Source organism: Pelmatolapia mariae, linkage group LG16_19, assembly GCF_036321145.2.
Source record: "Pelmatolapia mariae isolate MD_Pm_ZW linkage group LG16_19, Pm_UMD_F_2, whole genome shotgun sequence".
Classification (NCBI taxonomy): domain Eukaryota; kingdom Metazoa; phylum Chordata; class Actinopteri; order Cichliformes; family Cichlidae; genus Pelmatolapia; species Pelmatolapia mariae.
In genome coordinates this window covers 47,734,857-47,757,436 of record NC_086241.1, presented here as the reverse complement: position 1 = coordinate 47,757,436, position 22,580 = coordinate 47,734,857, and the positions used below count along the sequence as shown (strand labels likewise).

At 42.7% G+C, this 22,580-nt stretch overlaps 3 protein-coding genes across 3 annotated transcripts in view; 2 read left to right on the top strand and 1 right to left on the bottom strand.

Moving 5' to 3' along the window:
- Nucleotides 1-3,240, bottom strand: part of dnajc17 (DnaJ (Hsp40) homolog, subfamily C, member 17) — a 34,553-nt gene extending 31,313 nt beyond the window's left edge. Inside the window, exon 1 of the mRNA XM_063498514.1 lies at nt 3,038-3,240. Coding sequence (XP_063354584.1) covers nt 3,038-3,118 — 81 coding nt within the window. The 5' untranslated portion in view covers nt 3,119-3,240. The remainder of the gene's footprint in view (nt 1-3,037) is intronic.
- A 4,955-nt stretch (nt 3,241-8,195) lies between these two features.
- Nucleotides 8,196-14,104, top strand: inf2 (inverted formin 2). The gene is made up of 5 exons (XM_063499181.1): nt 8,196-8,400; nt 11,973-12,383; nt 12,951-13,066; nt 13,150-13,309; nt 14,067-14,104. Exons 2-5 carry the CDS (start codon nt 11,987-11,989, stop codon nt 14,102-14,104), a joined length of 711 nt encoding a protein of 236 aa, XP_063355251.1. The 5' UTR covers nt 8,196-8,400; nt 11,973-11,986.
- Nucleotides 14,105-14,800: 696 nt separating this feature from the next.
- On the top strand, nt 14,801-22,565 carry LOC134645651 (inverted formin-2-like). The gene is made up of 16 exons (XM_063499180.1): nt 14,801-14,886; nt 15,114-15,684; nt 16,099-16,244; nt 16,379-16,440; nt 16,524-16,626; nt 16,734-16,819; nt 16,931-17,031; nt 18,285-18,355; nt 18,444-18,551; nt 18,652-18,722; nt 18,823-18,943; nt 19,056-19,220; nt 19,501-19,603; nt 19,710-19,862; nt 20,154-20,975; nt 22,045-22,565. Exons 2-16 carry the CDS (start codon nt 15,114-15,116, stop codon nt 22,086-22,088), a joined length of 2,727 nt encoding a protein of 908 aa, XP_063355250.1. The 5' UTR covers nt 14,801-14,886; the 3' UTR covers nt 22,089-22,565.
- The last annotated feature ends 15 nt before the right edge of the window (nt 22,566-22,580 follow it).

Here is a 22,580-nt window from a genome sequence, read left to right as displayed (position 1 = left end):
ACTGGCTCTGAATCCAGAGCTGTTGGAAAAAATGAAAAACAGAAGAACTCCTGGACTAAAACCAGCTGCTGTCCCTTGTGCTTACAGATGATGAAAACTGTATTTAATCCTACTGTATCTTCTGTCTGTTGTGATTCAAAATATTCCACATTTTCATATGCCAATTTTCCTTGTTTCATGCATGAGACAGACTAAATGGAAGAAATCTCAACTATTTCCCACACTTCTGTTCGTCAAAGAATGAACCACAAGATCAGGGAAAGACTACAATCCTGGAGTAGGAGGCCAACGGTAGCCTAATAGTTAGTGCCTGGCAAAAAAAAAAAAAAGATTCTTAGTGCCGACCGGATACCCATTTGCTTCAGTTTAGCTGCATGCTCACATCTTGTCCTCATTAAACCAGTTTTTGATGCCAATTATAGCTGACAAACTACTGGTCCCGGTGTAGAAACCCTTACTGTGTAGATGATTAGCTGCCTGATCAGCCATGGATCCATCCTCATTAATAACAATGTGTGACTATTTATAGGATATTATCAGCTAGAAGAAAATAATAACAAAATACTCCAGAGAAAGAAAGGTAAAAAGAAAAGTGAATTTAGCCCTCCACTAGCAGCTGAGCATGGACCTGGACAAACAGCTGAATTTTCTGCAAGACACTGTCACGAAATCACTCAGGCCACCGACTAAACACTTGATCATTCAAGAACTTAGAGTGCCCTGGGAAGAGCATGTGGGAAGAGTAAACGAGAAGAAGCACGCAAAGTACTAGGAGCTGTTGGAGAAGTGCCAGGACAGAGGCTGGAAGATGCTCTGTGAGCCCAAAGAGGTTAGCTGTGGAGGTTTTGCAGGATGTTCACTCATCAAAGTGCAAGCAACTGGGCGCTACAGGAGACGGAAGACAGAGAGCCAACCCCATTTGTGGCATCTGGGTGAGGAGGTCTGATGCTAAAAGATCCAAAACACCTCATGACCCTAAGAACTTCACTGAAGATGTATCAGGGAGAAACTGTAAGCACACTGTGGATGCATGTGCTTCTTAATGCAAACCTCACAGATCACGCTGGCATAAATAAATTAATATGCAGTAATCAAATTGTTTGAGGAAGAGCACTCATTTTGATTAATTCACTTAATAACAATGTAACAACTAAATCAATAACACCAACCTAACTGTAACTGATCTGGCAAAAACACCATTATGGTTTAATCTATTTCTTCAGTTATAACTGCTTTGTCTGATTTAAGAGTGTATATGGCTGTATAACTGTGGAATACATACTTAGTGCGCTAGAAATAAACTGCATAAAAATTGCTGTCCTGATTGCACGGTGATGATGCTCCCCAGTGCACTGCAGAATGCAATTATAATCTTAATGCACCTATTCTGACAAAGACTTGAAGAGGAAAAAGAAACTCATCAGTGGGGGCATTGAGTTTACAATGAACTATTACAATGCAATGAAATCACCTGTCCTTGGATGCTCTGAGTGGAAGTAAACCATTCAAGCGTGTAGTTACTGAAACACATTAGGTAATAGGTACATTAAAATTTAAGTAGCTGAACAAACCACAAGAAATTCTGTGTGGTCTTGGCTGTGGACGAGCAATCTGTGGTAGGTACAAGTGTTTAACTGGTGGCTGCCCTTTAGAAAAAGTCTTCCCTAGCACTATAAGCATAACGTAAACCCCATGAAGTCATTAAATCATAAACTCTGAAGTGCCAGTTTCCATGGCATTTATCAGCCAGCTAAGCGCAACGAAAGGTCAACAGCAGAGACACTAAAGAGAAACAAGGGAAAATGAAGTATGCAAATCCCCTACGTCAAGGCAGTGTTTTACAAGCTATGGCTAAAACCACATAAACAGGCTCTGGGATGAGCTTCTTCCTCTTTCTTTGATAAACAGTGTGTCTAATAGCTGGGATAGAGCAGCAGGCCAAAAAACTGGGATAAGTAGCTCATCTGATGACATCTCTCTTCACACACTTGATTGATTTTTGAGCCCCTCCCCTCTGACTAAATGCACTACACACACATGCACACAAACAAACCCACTATCTCTCTCGACCATCAACAGACCTCACAGAATCAGCCCCCACCGTTTGGAGCCTCAATTCTACCCAAGCCACAACCACCAACTTCCTTAAGGATAATCCTCTGGGGAGGACAGAACTTTGAATTCCAATTAAGAAATTAACTGCCTCCCTCATTTTGGCAGCAATTTTAATTTCCCTTCAGGCCTGTGGATTCGGGATTGTGGAAACAGTGAAGAGAGGTGGTTGCAGGGAAAATGCTTGATTCAGGGAATCATGGTGAACCACTCAGAGATGAAATATTGAAGCGATGTTGGGGAAACGCTCCCAGGGTTGATTGCAAGCACAAAGAGAATTTTGCAAAATTCTGTTTCCAATATGCAGAAAAGCAAAAAACTAGTTTACCCACGGCAGTAACGCACATGTAATCAGATGTTTTCAGAACCACACCAGCTTTCAGGAGCTAAGTATGTTGATTTAACTGAAGTTACAAATATATAACTGAATAATCACACCGAAATTATGGTCATAGTTTCACTGTAAAGGGATTTTATGTCAAGGCATAGTACTAAAGGTTTGCCTGATGCAACACCCCCACTCAGCGGCCTTTCAGAGTATCACAACGGTGTAAATGAACCATTAGCCGGTTTGTCTGTTATATGACACGCTGGACCTACATCTTTTCTAGTTTTACCTTACGTTTATCTCACACTGTAAAAACAAACAAACAAACAAAAAAAAAAACAACTTCATCATTTACACACACATACGATTAAAAGAAATACTAATCTTCATAGCAGAAAGTTATCATAGCCTCTTGCTTGGTGACAAAAATGTCCTAACACAATAAATTTGAATTATTTATCACTTGGAAATAAATCGTCTGGCAAATAAAAATAACAAGTTCCAGCTTACAATGTGTTACTTACAAGCATGGTTATCTTAACACGGCTATTTTTTAACACAATGACTAAAGCTAGCTTTAAGTGCTAGTTTACACACCTCTTTCGTTGTAGCAGTGCTTTCAACGCCAAGTAAACCGTACAGATCCATCTGTAGGATATCTTTAGCCTTTCCGGACATTTCTGCCAAAACGAGCTACAGTACCAATACACAAAAATAATAAATATACCACTATTTAAAACAGCTGTTTTGCTAGCTATTTAGCTGTATGTTGTGGTTCCAGGCAGCATGAGTATGACGTTCTCAACCTTTCAACCAGGATGTGCATTGCAAACTGGGTATTGTAGTTTTTGGGTCTCCTTGTTCTTCTCTAGGTTCCTGAAAACACAGAATTTTTATTATTTTTACTGTAGCGTTTATTATTTTTATATCCGATAATTTTTTAAAGATTAATAAAGTATTAATCTTCTAAAATCTTTTGACCCATCTGTGGGCTCTTTCAGGGCTGTTCATGCGTGACAAATCCCACATCCAATGCTTCACTGCATAGATGGCTATTTTTATCTTGCTGTCAGGTGTGAAATTAGTTATTTAGAACAATATCCTGCCTGGCACTAAAGGCCCACTGTGTATTTAACCGTAAGACATAAAAGGTATTTAATTATAAATGATCATTTTAAATTATTTATTTTGTTTAATTAAGACTTTCTGTGCCATACTTATGTGCCTGTTTTCTATCAGCATATTGTTCACATTAGCCTGATTTTACTGTATTTTTTGATATTGCTAATGATGATGTTCGGGGATAAAAAGCCACATGTAGGCTCCTTGTTTAAAGAAAATACTGGATTTTATTAATTTGCGCGCACACGTCCTTCCCAAGGGACCCTAATAATGTTGTTTCGACATTTAAATTTGGATAAGAAACTTTTCCAAGCCCATCAAGATCAACGAGGCCACAGCGCCCTCTGGTGGACAAATTATGTAACAGCAGGTAGCACAGTACAGTACATATTAACACGTTTACCTATGTTTGATTAAGCTTAGTCCACCAAGAAATGTGTTTACAAAAGCCGTGTTTATATCGATTTGAGGACCCAGGCTCCACCTTTATTTCCATTTAGATTCATTGTGTGGCCTACTAAACTGTCATTTTAGCCCATTAAACTTGCTCCATCTTGTCTCAGATGCAAAATGTAAACAGACACCTCAATGCTACATGTTTTTTTCCTGTGGATATAAATCCATCTGTGGCCTAATGGCATAGGTTTTACATATCTGTTAACCAAGATGCGGTCTGAGGTTGCACCACTTCCTGTAGGGAACTTCCCCTGACATGTACAGAAACAGCTTTCTTTTTCTTCAATTTTTGTGGGGGAAGTTTTTAGATGATGAAAAAGCCACCTGTTACTTACAAACGGTTTAGAAATATTGTGATGACTCTGTCCCTTCAGATTGTGTAAAAAGGCAGGCTTCTTTCAGTTTAAAATGTCTTTACAAAGCAGGGCTTTTTTTGTCCTTCAGGCACACTGAGGATAAACAGGACTGAAAAAGAAGTCGAAGTCGAAGATGTGGCCCAAGTATAAAAGGTTATCCAGCAGGACTAGTGCAACAATGTTTCTCAAAGAGTTAACCCCAAGGCAGTGATTTCTAAATCATAAAATAATACAGTCATGGCAAAAATAAAGTACACTCTATTTCAGTCCTAAGGTTTTACGTATCAGGACATAATTTATAAAAATCTGTTTATTACTGGGTCTTAAAATTGTTTAAGTACAACCTTAGAAGAACAACAACAAATGACTTTATTACATTATTTATCTGACAAAAAAATAAACCAAAATGCAGAAGCAATATATGAAAAAAATAGGTACACCCTGTTATTGATCAGCTTGTGAAATCGCTTGTACCAGCAATACTAGTTAGTAAGTAATTATTTTCTCTGTGACTTTATCAGTCTCTCACAACCTTGTGGAGGAATTTTCACATGCTCTTCTTTTTAAGGTTGCTTCAGTTCATTCAGCTCTCTTAAAGTCCCACTACAGCATTTTAATCAGGCAAGAGCACTTTGACATTGCTACACCTTGACTATTTTCTTTTATTTATATTCTGTTGTAGATTTACTGTGTCCTTATGATAAATGACCCAATTTGAGCCAAGGTTTAGCTGTCAAACAGATCCCCACATATTTGACTCTAGAATACTTTGGTATGCAGAGGAGTTCATGGTCGTCTCAGTGACTGCAAGGTGTCCAAGTCCTGTGGCTGTAGGACGAACCCAAATCATCATCCCTCCACCACCGTGCTTCACAGTTTGTATGAGGGGTTTGTGCCGATCGATGTGTTTGCTTTTCACTGTGCATTATGACCAGACATCTCCACTTTGTTCTCAACTGTCAAAGCACCATTCCAGAAGTCTTGTGGTTTGTCCAGATGCAACTTTGCAAACCTGAGCCACGTGCCTTACTCTTTTTAGACAGAAGAAACTTTTCCAAACAAGCCATACCTTTAACCTTTAACATGCTAACTGAGGACTGTAGAGTCTGAGATGTAAGTTTGGGGGAGGGGGGGGGGGGGGGTGCAGTTTCTCTGAGCATTGCACGGTCTGACCTTGGGGTGAATTTACTGTGACGTCCACGCTTTGGACGTTTGGCAACTGTCTCGAACGTTTTCCACTTAAGTGAGATGCTCACACTTACTGATGATTAGCACCTGACTACAACTTACCCTCTTAATCCCCATTATAGCAGTAAGGGTGGATTTAGTTTTCCACACACTTCTCTAATAGTTCCTTAGTTTTTGTTAAGTACATTGATCTGATAATTAAATTTAAATAAGTTTAAGACCCTGTAAGGACCTCAACACATCAAATGCTGAATGTGAGACGAGGAAAGTGTTGCAATGCGTAACCACGTCATATACTCAAAGCCAAGGAGGAAAAGTCTCGATGTTTAGTAAGCAAAAAGATTTCCCATTTTTGCTTAAATTTTAGGTGCTCAGCAGTTCATGGCCTCTGTTGTTGGATTTTCCACATCATGATGCATCAAATGTCTTCAGTTCATGGCAGGTCAGGCAGGCCAGTTTTACACAATTGTCTTGTGAAACAAGTAATTTTACATATTCAGCATCATGTATCCAGTATATCCACTACCCCTCCTCTGCATTTGTCCATACAATTTTAATCTTCCCTTTCACTCTTCCTCCTATCCTTCCATCACAAATCACCCCTGACACTCAACACCACCCTACCTGCACTCTCTTCTCCACCTGTCTTGTGCACCATCCATTGCTTTGGGTGGTTGATCCCAGATATTTAAACTACTTCCACTTTCACTACCTCTACTCTTTGCAGCCTCACTGTTACAGTTGTCTCCCTCTCATTTACACTCATGTAGTTAGTCTTGCTTCTACTGACTTTCATTCCTCTTTTCTCCTGTGCATACCTCCAACTCTCCAGGTCCCCTCCTCAAAGCAAACATCACATCTGTAGTGCTCATTCTTGCTATGAAGACACACTTTTGCTTCACTGATTGTCACCTCTCCTCCTAGTGTCCTCCTTCGCTCCAAAATTGTGTTAAACAGCCTGGTTAAAAAGTACAGTGCTCTCCCTCTCTCTCTCTCTCTCTCTCCCTCTCTTAGACATCAGTTCAAAGGACCAAATACCTTATCCACTCTTCATCCTTTCTATAGCTGCCCCGCCCTCCTCCACACATCATGAATAGTAATCCATCCTCCTCTTGCTCCTTTCTTCATTCATCAGCTTCAGCTGTATCCAGTGTACATTACAGTGCACTGGATACAGTGTAGCCTGTGTTGTTGTACTGTACAACAATACAGGAAAGAGAGACAATGAGGCTGAATTTGACTTTGAGGATCAGATATTTGATTCCTGCTGATGTTTCTTGATCCTGTTCAACAAGCTCAGCTAGTGATCTGCTCATTATGAGTTCATAATATTTGCTCAGTGGCTTATGTTTAGACCAAACTGTCCCTGTGTATTGCAGCTATCCTGCATAGTCTCTATTAGGACAGCTGAGGATACAGATACATGATACTCATGGTGCTCATTTCTCATTTTTTTTCATTCTCCTTCACAATAACAAAAACTCTTGTGCTGGTGAAACTTTGCTGTCTAAAGCATCACAAGTTTTCATATATCTACCCTTTTGTAAGGCAGTGAAATTCTAGCAAGCTAAGTAGCCCCAAGACATGAAGGATAACTGCTTTTATCAGTGAAGCAGTAGATTTATTGAAAGACTTCCCTAAAATCACTGAAGCTAAAAATCTTAGAGAAAAGATTATGTCTAAGTGTCTTCGGGTTATTTCTGTGTCGTGGATTCAGATGATTCCAGATTGTGTTAAAATTAAAAATGCCCCATTCCAGAGAATAAAGAAGGATGACTAATTTCCTCTAAGTCAGACTTGGAAATACTGCTACGTGTTGTACACAAGGTTCCTAGGAGCAGTTAGACCTGCTGAAGTCTGGTTATTATTTCATCAGTTGTGAGATAACCACATTAACTCAAGACTATAATAGGATTGTGCTCTGCCACTGCGCTGTGTGCTGCAAGGAGTCGCTGATTGATTCGGAGAAGTTATGTTCCCTCCCGCAACTGGTTGCCTGAGGCAGCGGTCCAGCTGATGGGATGGGTGAGTGTGGGAGGAGGTTCAAACCACTGGCTGCCTTCAGCATCTAAAAAGGACTCAAGTTGCACGCAGTAGGGACCGGAAATCGAGCAGCTTTGGCTTCAAAATAAAACATCGAGAGCCTTTTACCCATCCACATGAGTATTTTTTAACAGCATTTAAAACCGTGTATACACGTATTCTGATCATAAACTGCAGGCATACGATATAGAGATACTTCTCTTTCTGTTAGTGTGTAATTTTCTGCCAACTAAAAGCCTCCTAAGTCATCTCAAGACTAAATTTTGTTTGTTTCTTTGTTGTACTTCAGTCAGTGGTAGGGCAATTGTTGCTGTAAGGTTTAAAAACGTCGTTTTTAATTATACAACAACAATTTTAATAACATTATTATTATTATTATTATTATTATTATTATTATTATTATTATTATTATTATTCATTAAAAAATGTATTTATGTGATATTATTTTATCCTTTTTTATTATAGTGTAACCACATTTCAGGCGTTTGCGGTTTCTTCGCTGTTGAGTTTATTCTGAAAGTCCAAAGCGGATGTGTGGGTACACTAATGACGCTGTTTTGACACAGTCGCTGTTTCACAACTGAGTGGAAGCAGAGGGGCTGTAGCGACTTGAAAGGGACCATCGCATACCATGAGGGACTGACCTGCCGCACAGTGCCGATATTTTCAGAGGTCCTCGTCTCGTCTTTTTTCCTCAGTAATGAGAGTCTGGATGACTGCAAAGCGCCCCCCTAAACGACACACTGCCGAGGACGCGATTTTTGAGGTGTAGTTGTATTAATGGAATAAAGGCAGGTAAGGCATCACACTCAGCCGATAGGTGATCTGTAATAGTGCGACGCCGTTTTGAGCGCTTATATGTGAAGTGACGGTAGATTCTGTTATTAATGTGTTTTCTTGCGTGTTTTTCTCGCCACTCTGAGGTGACTAAGTCCCGTTATGTTTCCTGGTATGTGGGAAAAATCGCAGCGCAAAAGGTCCGTAATTATGGAGCAGTGTGCAATGCAGGCTCGCAAAGTGACAGTGTGGAGGTAGTAACAGGCTGTCCCTTTAAAAACCGCACTGCCAGAGAGGCAGAAAGGCTGAGATGGAAAACAAAACAGTTTGGCCAAAAATGTCCAGCTGCAGTTTCAAGGCTGTAACTTGGACATCGCGGGTTGTCACACGTGGCTTTAGTCAAAAATGCCGATGTTACGTGCGCGGTCAGTCTGGGGCCACACTAACACTGAATTGCGTGTTAACTCCAGAATGCGCTTGAAGACTTTACAGGCATGCCTGTCACTCCCTCGGAGAGCGGAGAGACAATCAGAGGAGGTGTGGATGTGGATGCTCCTTAAACGAGCACCAGATGTGCTCAGCTGCAATAATCATTATGTGAATACAGAGGGTGGAAAAAACAACAAGATTTTTAACGTGTGGATCAAAGCTTAATTATTTGTAAATACTCAAACTCTAATTAATATAATCCATAAAGGGATTTACGGGATTTCAGTCATCGTAGTTTCAGTGTTTAAATGAAATAGTCTCAAATTTCATACAATTTCTGCTCAATCTGGCGTCTCAGTATACTGTATGTTGTTTATTTACTGTTTATGATTACTGTCATACATGCCCTGCACACAGAAGCTGTGCATATGCTTCTGAGGAAATAAATCAGTGGAGATGTCCCTGCATGTTCACAAGTGTTGAGGTTGTACTGTAGCAGTGGGCTGCTTGTGTAGGCGGCTAAACCAGAGGACCGGTGAGTAGGTTTGTCCTGATGCAGTGAATCAGCCTGCTATTAGTGGTACATGTTCTGGCAGACAAGGTCGGAAAATGAAAGTGGCTTATGTTTGAAGAGTGCAGAAAAGAATATGCTGCAAACGCAAGTGCTGAGGAGCAGTTAACCAGAGGATCACTAGAGGTAACTAAACTGCTAGATCTACATAGGAATTTAAGCAGCTCTTACTTCTTTTCTTTTCTTTTATTATGCACCACTAAAAGGTGTGTCGCCTTTTTTCCTTTTATTTGTTGTTCCTTTATAGTTGCTTATCTACTGTGCCAATGGCTTTTGATCAGTCAGGTAATGGGAAACAGGAGTTCAGGGAGATTCTGGGATTCTGGATTGGCATCTCACCTATCTAAAAGCTTTGTGTCTGAAGTAGAAAACAACTGTAATTTTCTATAAATAGAAATCTGAATTAGAATGAACGAATAAGAAGAAGAAAAGTCTTGATAAGCACTGATTTCTTTTATTGAGAAATACTCGAATTGGAGGGCCTGTGTCTCACATCAACACTGTAGATTTAATCAGGTGGGTGGGTGTATGACTTGCAAACAAGTATAGACTTTTTGTTGGCTTTAATTGATAGAGGAGTAGAGAGCACACAGGAAAGTGCAGAGAAAGCAAAGTGGAATGACGCATTGGAAATCCTCCAGGCAAGATGTTTGGGCACACTAATGACGCTGTTTTGACACTGTCTTTTGGCATCTTAGTCACCTGATCAACCAAGTGAGCACTTTTTACGTGAAACTTAAGTAGCCTTTTTTACTGATTTGAGACTTTTTGTACTGTAGTTTATGATCATTTTTGAATTACATGTGTTGTTTCCCTACACATCATCTCTGATGTTGCTCAGCATGTAGCCCAGATATTTGTGCTTGAATAGAATGTGTCTTAACTCGGAAACCACTCCTTAGAAATGAAACTAAAGCATCAAAAGAGGAACTGGAGCTGTCATACCACCAGTGTATTTATCACAAGCCAAGCTTCCTCTCCCAGGAAAGTCCTTTCCTTCCCTTCTGAAAAGTTCCCAAACTGTGCTGCCGAGTCATGCTCGCGGCACCCTTTTTCTACACACCAGCCTCTCTTTGGAAGTGTGTGAGTCAGCTGTGGAATCCACTTAACAAAATTCTCAGCGCATTTTAATGACTCCCAGTAACTTCACGAATATTCATGACTGTGAAAATTCTCCCGTTTACAGGCGTCAACTTGCAACTTTTGTTCTCCAGTTACTTTGGAAATGAGAGCAAGCTGTACCTCTGAATCAGAAAGTGTGTAAAGGATTAGTGGCCATAACTCTTATTATCCTGAGAAAGAGGAGGAGGAAGGGGGTTAGGGAGCATGCATCCATTTTGTGACTAATGAACGCGGCCCTTTGAAGAGCATTGAGAAGGCCTATTGTAAAACACCATTGTCTGGTTGCTTGCTGCCACGGTAACACTCTCGCACTGGCAGCAGGACTGAAATGCTGCAGTCAGAAATGACAAATGCTTTGCCAGGAGAAAAAAACTGTGAGAAAAGAAAGGCTTCATTTTTACCTTGACTCCGCAGAGCGGATTGAAATTCAATTTGGAGGATGTTTCACAAGACAGCAGCTTTGTTCTTAGAGAAAATACCCACTTATAGGAGTCAGCGAAGACATTTGCAAGCAGTTTTGTTTACAGAGCATCTAACATGCAGAAAGCATAGCCTTATGTTGTTGCTTAGGTTGATAAAGAGGACTGGTGAAGGCTGGAATTCCTTCCTAGCCGTTTTCCTTTCCTGACCTTTTTTGCCCTGCATTGTTTCGCCGTGCTCGCTCAGTTGTCTCGTTTGTATATCCTTTCCGTGCCAAGTGTAAAATCAACAACTGGGGATACAGGAACCTTCTTGTGGTGGAGCAGCTAATATTACAACTTCAAGTTTGGAAACAAAGTATTTTTAGACTTTCGGGGCAAAGTTTTCCCCTTTTTTGGATTAAACTCTTCCCCTGTTGACTTTCTTCGTGTGTGGGAATGTGCCTGTGTTATTTACGTGCTTTCGAGGCTCGGGGTTGGCGAAAGTGGGGATTACACTGATGGGAAAATACACCAGAAAAAGATGACTTTTAAGGATCGGTGTGTGCCCATCAGTGTGCGAGCTTCCGTCTTTGTATCAGCTCTTCACAAGCACGCCTCCCAAACGTTGCAGTTTAATTCCAGCTAACTTGGCATTTAATTTATTGTTGTTGAAAATACTGAACAGGTTATCCAAATACCATCAAGCCTGGTTTTGTGAAGAGTTCTGATGAGCTGGCAGTCAGACTCGCTCAAGCAGGATTAAGATGGAATGTTTGGCAGAGCTGGTGATGGCCGCTGACGTATCTTTTACTCGTTTATAAAGTGCAAAGCTGTCGTTTCCCATTCTGCTTTCGATAAAGAATTGTTTTGGCCTGTTTTCTGTGGTTTGGATAACAATGATAGCCCTTTGCCACACAAGATTACGGCATGTCAGCGCAAGCAGGCAGGCAGTATCTGCATGCTACCAACTTGCAGAATTTCCTGAGAACTGTTTCGCTTCATCTGTGCAGCACTTGAAGAACTGTAAATATTTTGTTTTTTTTCCTTTTCTTTCTCCCCACCTGCAGTTTATACAGCAGCAATGTCTGGAAAATCAGATGGGAAAAAGAAGTGGGCGGCGGTCAGGGATCGCCTGGGTTCCTCGCAGGATTCTGACACTCAGCAGGAAGCCAACCTGGAGAATTCTGATCCAGAGCTGTGCATCAGACTGCTCCAAGTCCCCACTGTCGTCAACTACTCTGGGCTGAAGCGCCGCCTGGAAGGCAGCGATCAGACATGGATGGTGCAGTTCCTGGAGTTAAGCGGGCTGGATCTCCTCCTGGAGGCCCTGGACCGTCTCTCCGGGCGCGGATGCTCTCGCATTGCAGATGCTCTCCTGCAGCTCACCTGCGTCAGCTGCGTCCGAGCAGTGATGAACTCGGCAGCGGGGATTCACTTCATCATAGAAAACGAGGGATACATTCGGAAGCTCTCCCAAGGTAGACCACAAATCCGCTTTCCCAGTGTTGTGTTGATGCCTCTGCTCAGTCTCAGATGAAAATAAACGTTCCAGATATTTCATTGTTAAAAGTTATTTCAAATAAAGCCGTCTCCTCTTTAATGGCAGGGGATTTGACCTTTGTTTTTCCTGTGTTTTATGTAACATTTGTAATATTGTGTTAAAGTGGTCATAGCTCACATGATTAAAGGGTTCTCTGTGACTCATTCTGTCAAGCTGAATTTTCCAGTCATGTCCTCAGCTTTAACATGCAGACATGAGTCATTAAGGGTCGCTTCGGGACATCCCTGAATTTGTAATGTGGCAGTGTGCTGTGAATATTGGATTTCCCCACCTACAGACACATATTTATCTACAGTACAGCAACACATCTTTAGAGGGCAAAGTTCAAGTAGTGTTGCCTCAAAGACGGCAAAACAATCCTTTTATTTTAGGTCTGGACACAAAGCGGAAAGAGTAGACACGGGGGAATTATTTTAAGGAAAACTGATGGGGAAAATAGGAGAATTCAACCTTTGCTGATGTGTGCAATCATTATGCTACACAGCGTTGGACACCTCCAACACCATGGTGAAGAAGCAGGTGTTTGAGCTTCTTGCAGCCCTCAGCATGTTCTCTCTGGACGGTCATCGGCTGGCACTTGACTCCCTGGACCATTACAAGGCAAGCGGATTAAACCAGTAGAAAAGTTAGCAGAGCTCCATTCTGACTTTCCTCTCACATCTCAAATGTGGTTTCTCCTTCAGGGCGTAAAGACGCAGCAGTATCGCTTCAGCGTGATTATGAACGAGCTCCAGGCCACAGATAACGTCCCTTACATGGTCACGCTCCTCAGTGTCATCAACGCTCTCATCTTCGGGACAGAGGACCTCAGGCAGCGGGATAGGATGAGAAAGGAGTTCATCGGTAGGTTTGGCTGCTCCTCAACAGTTAATTCCTTTACCGTCCCGTTACAGGAAAAGGTGACGCTGTGGGTAAACTGTTAGCTCAAAGTGAATACAAAGGGGAAAAGCAGGCCATGGGCAGGAGCGCTCTTACAAATATATCTGTCACTGGGTCTGACTAAGAATAGGTCTCCTGGCCTCATTCTCACTTTTACAAAATGCCTGAGAATTTAAAAAAAAAAAAAAAAACTCAAGCCTTTATTAGGTGGTGTAATTCATTCATTTTGCACCACAAATCAGCAGAAATGAAAATATCACCACTCTTAGAATAATTGGGCAGCATTAAACCTTGAATGCAGAGTAGGCTGTTTCCTCTGAGGGCCACCAGTGTATATTCTGTGCAAACACTGGTTTAACCTTTGACTAAGCCAGAGTTAAACCTCATTTTAAATGAGGAACAAGTGTTAACCACTAAGCTTCCTGAAGAGCACCACTTTCATGATGGTTTGAGAAATATCCCATAGCTTCTCTCCCCCAGCATATTAGTTTTGGACCAATCAGCCACCTGATTGGTCCAAACCAATTGGACCTATCAGCCACCTGACTGGCCACGCCTCCTTTCTGATTGCTCACCTGTGACTTCCTGGAATTTCCCCCAAAACGAACATATAGACCTGTGTGGAGGCATGTGACGCTGTTTTTAAGACATTTCATGAAAAGCCACTGATTTCTTGTTGTTTTACCCGGAGCTGTGTCATTTTGTGTTATTTTGCTTGCAGGGCTTCAGTTACTTGATGTTCTGCCAAAGCTGAGGTGAGCCATCCTTCTGGTGTTCACATTTGATTATTTTTTTCAGCCTTTTAATTTCCGCAATAAAGTCGCTGAGGTACATTTTTAAAGGTTCCTTTTTAAAAGCTATAATCACCGCAAGTGAAATGGTGCTTTTAGAAAAATAGTTTTGTGATGTATTTCCATTAATGGCATAAATTGGATCAAAGGTCCTTGTCAGAACTTTTTAAGGAAAAATCACTGAAGATGGGATTGAAATAAACTATGAACCGAGCTATGACTGTAATACGTGTGTGTGCGTTTGCAGGGAGCAGGAGGATGAAGACTTGATTATTCAGTGCGAAGCTTTTGAAGAGGCGATGGCTGAAGATGAGGAAGAGCTCCTGCGAGTGTATGGGGGCATTGATATGAGTAATCACCTGGAGGTTTTTACTACACTTTTTAACAAGGTGAGAAAAGCCTATTTAAATGGCTCTGTCATCTCCTCCTAATAAAAAATATAGTCCATCAAGCAGAACACCGCATGAATGCGGCTTTTCTCTCAGAAGTCAGACAGTAAAGAGAGAGATCTTTTAATAAGCTACAGATTAAAATGGGTTTTTATTCTCGTGCATACTTTTTTTTTTTAAAGTGCACAAATTATTAGGCTTAATGTTCTTGTTGGTGTTTGTGTGCAGGTGAGCAGCTCCCCAGCCTCTCTCCAGCTGCTGTCCATCCTGCAGACTTTGCTGGTGCTGGGACCAGGGCGCCCTGACATCTGGCTGGCTCTGGAGGCCATCACTAACAGAGCCATACTGCTCGCCCAGGACTGTGAGTCAGCACAGCAGCAACAATGCATTCACTCCAGATCAACACTTTAAAAGAGGCTAATGGCTGCTTAATGGCCACATGGTGAAGACAAATGATTATTCAGGCTTACAGATCGCCTTGAGATGAAAGGCAGGGAGTCGGTGTTAGGATGGCTGAAAGCTTCTGTTGTAGAGTGGGAAGCTGATTCACATCGTGTGTGTGTTTTCTGGTTTTGTGCTGCAGCTCAGATGGAGTCCTGTGAGAAGATCATGCAGCGGCTGATGTTTTTTAAAAGGAAAAGCTGCGACGATCGGCACGAGGTGGACGGACTGCGGGTCAAAGTGGATAAGGCTGTGCAGACGGAGCTGGATCACCCGTACACGGACAAGCCAAACAAAAGCACACCGTCCCCTAAAAGGCCACTGTGTGTCTCTGCTCCACCTCCACCCCCACCACCCCCTCTACCCCCCTCTAACCAGTGCCCGCCGCCGCCGCCACCACCTCCTCCACCGCTACCTGGAGGGTTTGCCGGTCCCCCGCCACCTCCTCCATTGCCTGGAATGGCTCCCCCACCACCACCACCTCCTCTGCCCTTTGGACCAGGGGTCCCCCCTCCTCCCCCGCCCTTACCAGGGATGGGTGGTGGGCCACCACCGCCTCCACCTTTACCCGGCATGCCACCTCCGCCACCACCTCCTACAGGCATGATTGTGGCCCAGAGTAGCCAGGCCCTGGGCTGCAGCGCGCCCTCAAAGACAAGCCGCTGTCCCACTCTGAGGATGAAGAAGCTCAACTGGCAGAAACTTCGCACTGTTACTGGTAAGTGGATAAAACCTCCATTTTTATTTATTTATTTATTTTTTTTTATTAATTGTTTTGTGTTAATTTTAATAACTGTCAAATCTCATACTAATTTTTCTTTTTCATAAATGTGTATTCTCACCTAATACAGTATAGGTCCCACATTTTTAAATAGCAATAATTATGAGGAATTTAAGCAAAGGCACTGGCTGCTGCCATCTGTGTAGTGAACAGTTGATGGGAGTGGAGCGCTGACATGAATAGCGCTCTGAGTTGTTAAACCATCCAAAATTGGGTGTTAATTAATGTGGGTGTCGAAGGCTTCCCTCAAGTTTCTGGAAGGAGAGAGATGATCACTTGGCACAATGTCCGTACAAAAGTGGAGCCGCACAAGCTCATGACGGGTTACTCTCTTTTCCTTCGTGCACACAGATGGTCACTCCATGTGGGCCTCGGTTCAGAAAGAGCCGCCTCCTCACGAGCCCGACTACAGCAGCATCGAGCAGCTGTTCTGCCTCCCGGTGGCCGAACACAAAGACAAGGGGGCAGCTGCTCCTGTCAAGAAGGAGCCTAAAGAGGTGTGCTTGGTCAGCTCTCGACGGTGCTCCTCGGGGCAGAAACACTCAGAAAAACACTGCTAATAAGCAGAGGCGAACAATCAGTAATCCTTTTTTGTTCTCTTACACCCCCCTTCTCCACCCACCTTTTATAGATCACGTTCATCGACCCAAAGAAAAGCTTGAACGTGAATATATTCCTCAAGCAGTTCAAATGGTGAGATATCAAATACATTTTTGTGATTTGATGCGTTTTGCTTGTGTTCCCTCATTTTTACTTTTTATTTTCTCTCCATCCAGCACAAATGAGGAGTTTGTGGGCATGATCCAGAGTGGTGATCGGACTCGGTTTGACGTGGAGGTGCTAAAACAGCTTCTTAAGCTCCTGCCAGAGAAGCATGAGGTTTGTGCTGCCAACATCCTTACCTCGAGTGTTTTTATCTGCCAATTAAGGGCCTGCTTGAGAATGACGGTGCTTTGTCTGAGTCACTGCTTTGTGTTTTCACATAGATGGAGAATCTGAAGTCCTTCCAGGGAGAGAAAGACAAGCTGGCAAACGTCGATCGCTTCTACACCTCTCTCCTTACTGTGCCGTGGTAACCCCCCCCCCCCCTTTTTTTTTTTTTTTTTACGTTTATTTCTGCTTTAAGTGTTGCTTACGTGGCTGCCGTGTGCGTGAGTTCTTCTCTTCTCGCTCTTCTCTTCAGTTATCAGTTGAGGATTGAGTGCATGCTTTTGTGCGAGGAAACTGCATCAGTGTTGGAAATGCTCAAACCTAAAGTCAAGCTTGTGGAGGAGGCCTGCCACTGTAAGTAAACCTTAGTCCCTCACCTGTGTTCGCATGCATTCAGCTATAATTCTTAAGGGGGCGGTTCACCTCAAAATCAACTTTCTGGCTTTTCATCAGTGTTTCTGTTGAACTCTTGACTCTAATGAAAGCAAATGGCACTTGCCTTGAGGATATTCAAAGCAGAAAAAGTTGGATTTGTGCAACTGCAACGTCTCTTTCCAGAAATCATGACACAGCTACTCAAAAAAAAATCCATAATTCTTATTTTGAGCGGTTTTGTGTGGGAACTATTTTCTCTCTTTACCGCGGCAACTACACCTGGAAGGGTGTCTGGCTCTGCATTCTCCGAATCATGCTGACTTTTTGCACAATGTTGTTTTATTGAGCACTTCTAGCCAACATGTCCATCTCCGAGGTGGCTTGAAGCCAAGTGAGACGGAGCGAAGCCCACGATCCTCCGCCAGGAAAAGGGTGGCGCTGAGCTACCGTCTCATGTGGAGGAGTTCACGTATTTACAGGTTTAGTTCATGAGTGGAGGAGTGGAGGATTGGCAAATGGATTTGCTGCACGATCTGCTGTGATGCGGGCAGTGTGTTAGTCTGCTATGGTGAAGAAAGAGCTGAGTGTGAAGGCGAAGCTGTCAGCTTGATTAGTCTGTCCACATCGTGTTGTCATGACTGAGCACTGTTTGTACAGGTGAGGAACGTAGTCATCCGCGTTCACTCCTCCACAGCCAGCTGAGGTGAGTGGGTGTCTGACTGCGATGCCATCCGGTCACCTCCTAGGTGAAGACGTTTCGGGTATATCCAACAGGGAGAAAGCCAGGGACACATTGGAGACATTATGTCTCTCAGCTGGCTTGGGATTGCCTCAGGAAGAGGATAAGGCGGTGGTTTAGGGAGGAAGGAAATTGAGAGTAGATGGCATTACAGCCCAGGTGAGAGGAGCGTCATTAATGTTTACGTCCTGTTATCTGTCACAGGCGCATGCCTCACGTTGGGGGTGGATGTGGGCTTCCTCCTGTTCAGTGATGACAATGCATTCACTTAAGCAAGAAAAAAGTTCCTGCACAAAACTGCACAACAAAGCTTGTCTATTTGCTAAATAACTGGGACATCATTTATGAAAATAGCACAACAGGCCTGATTGTGGAAAAATAAGGAAATTTGATTAAGGGTGAAATTTGTTTGTTTGTTTTTTTTGTTTTTTTTTTTAAATTGGCTAGCTTAAAATATGTATTATATGTTAACACAATTTCACTGGTTTCCCAGCTCTTAGGACGAGCACGCTCATGCCCAGTTTTTGCAGGCTCATCCTCGACGTGGGAAATTTTCTCAACTATGTAAGAACCTCATCCCTTTCTTATTTCTCCGTCAGTTGAGCTGACATTTAGACAGAGTTTGCATTTTTAATCACTGGTCTACTTTCAGGGAAGTCACACTGGGAACGCCGAGGGGTTCAAGATTAGCTCTCTGCTTAAGCTCACAGAAACCAAGGCCAACAAGAGCCGCATTACACTGCTTCATCACATCCTGGAGGTACACAAACCGGCCGGCAGCTACCACAATGTCTTTTGGGGTTTTTTCTCCTCAGTCATGAAATTGTTTAATCACCCATTGCATGGCTTGTTTTGCAAAGGAAGCAGAGGCAAACCACCCAGAGCTGTTGGCTCTACCGGACGAGATAGCCATATGTGAAAAGGCAGCAGGGTATGGAAATCTTTCATGCAAACTTAAACTCTTACATTTTTTCTTCAACTATTTTGTCAAAGATTTCTAACACTTGGCTCTTGTCACCCTTGCTCCTCAGAGTTAACCTGGACTCTGTTCAGTCAGAAGCCAGTGCGTTACTCAAACGGCTGAATGAGACAGCCAAGAAAGTCTCCAACTCTGCGGAGGAGGTGAAGGAGCAGTATGCAAAAGTTCTCGAGGTAAAACGTCAATCTTTGCTTTTTCTCCAAATGGATGCAAAACTGCATAACTCAGCACTGTTTTCTTGGCAGCTGGATCCACATCCCAAATGCTTCTCTCTCTCTGCTGCAGGCAAATCTGGAGTTGTTCGGAGAATTAAACGAGAGATTCGCCGAGATTGAGACAAAAAAGGGTGAACTGGCTGTCTATTTATGTGAAGATGCCAATCAGCTGTCACTGGAGGAACTCTTCGGTACCATCAGGACTTTCCGGGGACTCTTCATCAAGGCACTGAAGGTCAGAGAGGCCGCTTTAGTTGATGTCAAGCATTATGAGACTATCTTAAGATTGTATATTTGCTTGTTCTGCTGTCGTGTGTGTGTGTGTGTGAGAACACGCGGCACTGTTAAATCTTCCTCTTGTGTGTGGGAGGTAGTGTTTTGTTTGTAACATTTGTATCAATAAACTGTGGAAAACTAAGACATGTTAATATGCTACGGCCCAAATGACACAAAGACAAACTGCTATGTACATTTTGTACTTGCGAGATAGTGAAATCCTTCCTTAATGATAACAGGAAAACAAAACTCGGAAAGAACAGGCGGCCAAGGCTGAGAAGAGAAAGAAGCAGCTGGCAGAGGAAGAGTCCAAGAGACAGAAAGGAGAGAATGGGAAAATAAGTAAGTTGTGAAGAGCGCTGTGTTCTTCTACTGTACTAGAAAATTCTGAACAAGATGTGATGTGAATATCGTGTTTCCTATGTCCTCTTTGTGCCCTTCTTTTCAGTCAAGAAAGGTTTTGTGCCGCAGAACGATGGCTGCATCATAGAAAACCTCCTGGCGGACATCAGAAAAGGTTTCAGCCTCAGAAAGACCCGGCCAAGGTGCGATTCGGAAAGCCTCCCTTCTAGTGAAATGCGTAGGGATACCTGCCCACCTGGTAAGGATACGAGGCCGTGGTCTCCATCCGCAGTTCCTAGCTCCGCTCCTGATCTGCTTAACCGCGAGCCACAAACTGCCTTGTTGGATTATTTGTGCTTCTGCACCGCCTCCCGTCTCGCTAAGTTAGCTCCATTGCTTTTTGTTTGTTTTTGTTTTTTGTTTTTTGGAGCCCACGTGAGCATTTCTTTTTATGGAGAGCCTCTTGTCGTCCTGTCTCGTTGCTTGCTGCAGAACATCGCCTAACTTCAGACGTTAATTCTGTTAACTGATCGGCTGTTCTGTCCCCCAGGATTAAGTGCGAAGTCTGTAGGCGAAGAAGCCGTCGACATGGCCACCATTTCCGCTCCTACCGCGTCTCGGACAGAGGGTCGCCACAACAGCACGGGCGAGGTGAACGGCTTCATAAGCCCGTCAGAAGAGACTCTGCCGGCTCCTCAGCTGAATGCAGTGCACGACGGCACAGTCGCACCTCCAAGCACACTCCCAGGAAAGACGGCTCCAGCGGCACTCCTGGGAAGACCTACATCTCTGCAGCCAGAGAAAGATGCAGCATCACCCATAGATGTGACTCAAGCTCAGTCTCAGGTTAAAGGGGACCACCAACCATGCCTCCCCACAAATGGCTTTTCATTAGATTCAGCAGAGACCAGCGTCATCAGTCCTTCATCCCTCTCAGACTCTGACCTGCTGGAGGCTACGTTTGACGACACACCCAGCCCGGCCCCCGAGCAGCCAACGGATCTTAGCGTAAACGTTCATGTCAAAGAAATTCCAAGTACGGACACGAAGCAGAGCATGGAAAGTGATATTATGGGAGAGGGGAAAGGAGAAACTAATAAACCAAGCCATTTACCAGAGACTGTAAGGCAAGAGAAGTGGCACGAGGAGACCGCGTACACGGGGGCGAAAACGTCTGGCCAAGACGAGGTCGATAGTTGCAAACTTGCAGACCCTAAAAAGAGCTTGATTGCACTCGATGAGGGCATCATGCGGTGCGACGTCCCAGATGCACTGGATCAAGAAGATCTGGCGTCTGTGTCCGAAGCCCTTAAGCCAGACCCAAAGAAACAGATGAAGCTCTTTAAACGAAACAAAAAGAAGAGTAATCAAGGTAACCTATCCATTCACTTCAATAAAGGCCATCTCTGGAATGCTAGTCTCTTGACGTTTCTTAAAGGGAATCCTCTTTTAGTGTTGGTTTTTATTCCATTTAACATTTTATATCTTATGTATGGGCTATTTTACTATATGTGCATAAATATTTTTACATGAATACATATCTTTTAAATTAAACTGTATGAATGCAGTGTGCAGCATTTCTCTTGAAGATTGAATACTGAATGGATTTTTTTAAAACCTGTGGTCCCTTTTGTTTGAATGTTCTGTTTTCCGTTCTGAAACACAAGGTAACAGTGGGAAAGGACACACTAAACATAAAACAGGCTGTGTGTTGCAGTGAGGTAGGTCAAGTCGATGGGATGGCAAACCGTAAGCCGGAAATTAACTCAATCATCGTCAGAGCTTTTGTTCCAAATAACGTCATCTGTTGGTCTAACCGGAATCTGGATCTCATTTGTCTGTGTTGTCCGACTTTTAACACACGCCCGTCTCTCTTAACGCTCTCCCAGTTCAGTTGGTTGTCAGGCTAAATTCTTGGGGTTTGTGATATCTGTCAAACTTGAGCGGGGGGTAAAATAAAAATACTGTCTTGTGCAATAATAAATCATCTTTAATCAGTGGTTAATCTATCGAAATTAAGTTTTCTGATCTCAAACAGCCTCGCCGTTTGTGGAGTCTCTGTGAAGCCATTGTGGACAGTTATTTCATGAAAGCTGTCACTTTTGTGTCCTCTTCTTCTTCCTCCATATATTCTTGTCCATTCTCTGAATCTGCAACAATTTAACCTGCTAACAGTCTCGTGTGCTTCTTGTAAACTGTTTTGTTAATTGAACTTTAATGATAATACTGTACATGATATAAAATGTATTAAAACATGTTCTAACTAAAACTCTGGGCATCTCTAAGCCAATAATAGTGTTTGCAAGCAAAGCGCTCAAGTGCAGTATGCCTCTCTGCCAAGGGCCTTTGAGCCAGCAGTGTCGCTTACAGAAATAACTGTGAAAGGTATTAAAGTACACGCTTTCATTCGCACTATTGATTTTAGCATTTGTTCTCTCTAGGTGACTCCAGAAAAAGAAAATTGAGAGGGAAAAGAAAATGCTGATGTCCGAGCAGGAGTTCAGAACAGTGTATTTTATTGGGATTCCATAATGTTGATTGGAGGATGTGGAAGTCTTCTGTGAAGCTTTTCCTGACCAAGAAGAGCGACCACATCCGAGGCTGGGATTTTTTATTTTTTTTTTTCACGTTACCAAGTCACTTTATGTAAACTGGAGGGTTTTTGTGTTTATGAGGACTATTTTGAGGGGGAGAAAAAAAGCTAAATGTTCTTTATGTTTGTATAATTGTTGTAATATGCAGTGAATGTGTTTTTGCGATAAGCTTTGTTTATATTTGCAGCACCCATAAAAAGATGCAGTGTTTGGTTTGAGATATTGAATTTAATCAATTATAAAATAATACAAATCTTATGTCTTAATTTCTTTGTTATTCAAATGATCTGCGACAGTAAAGTATATATATATAAAATGGAGAGAGAGAATGGACTGTAACTTTTAATGTTGGGTATATTTTAATAAAATGGAAGATACTGTTC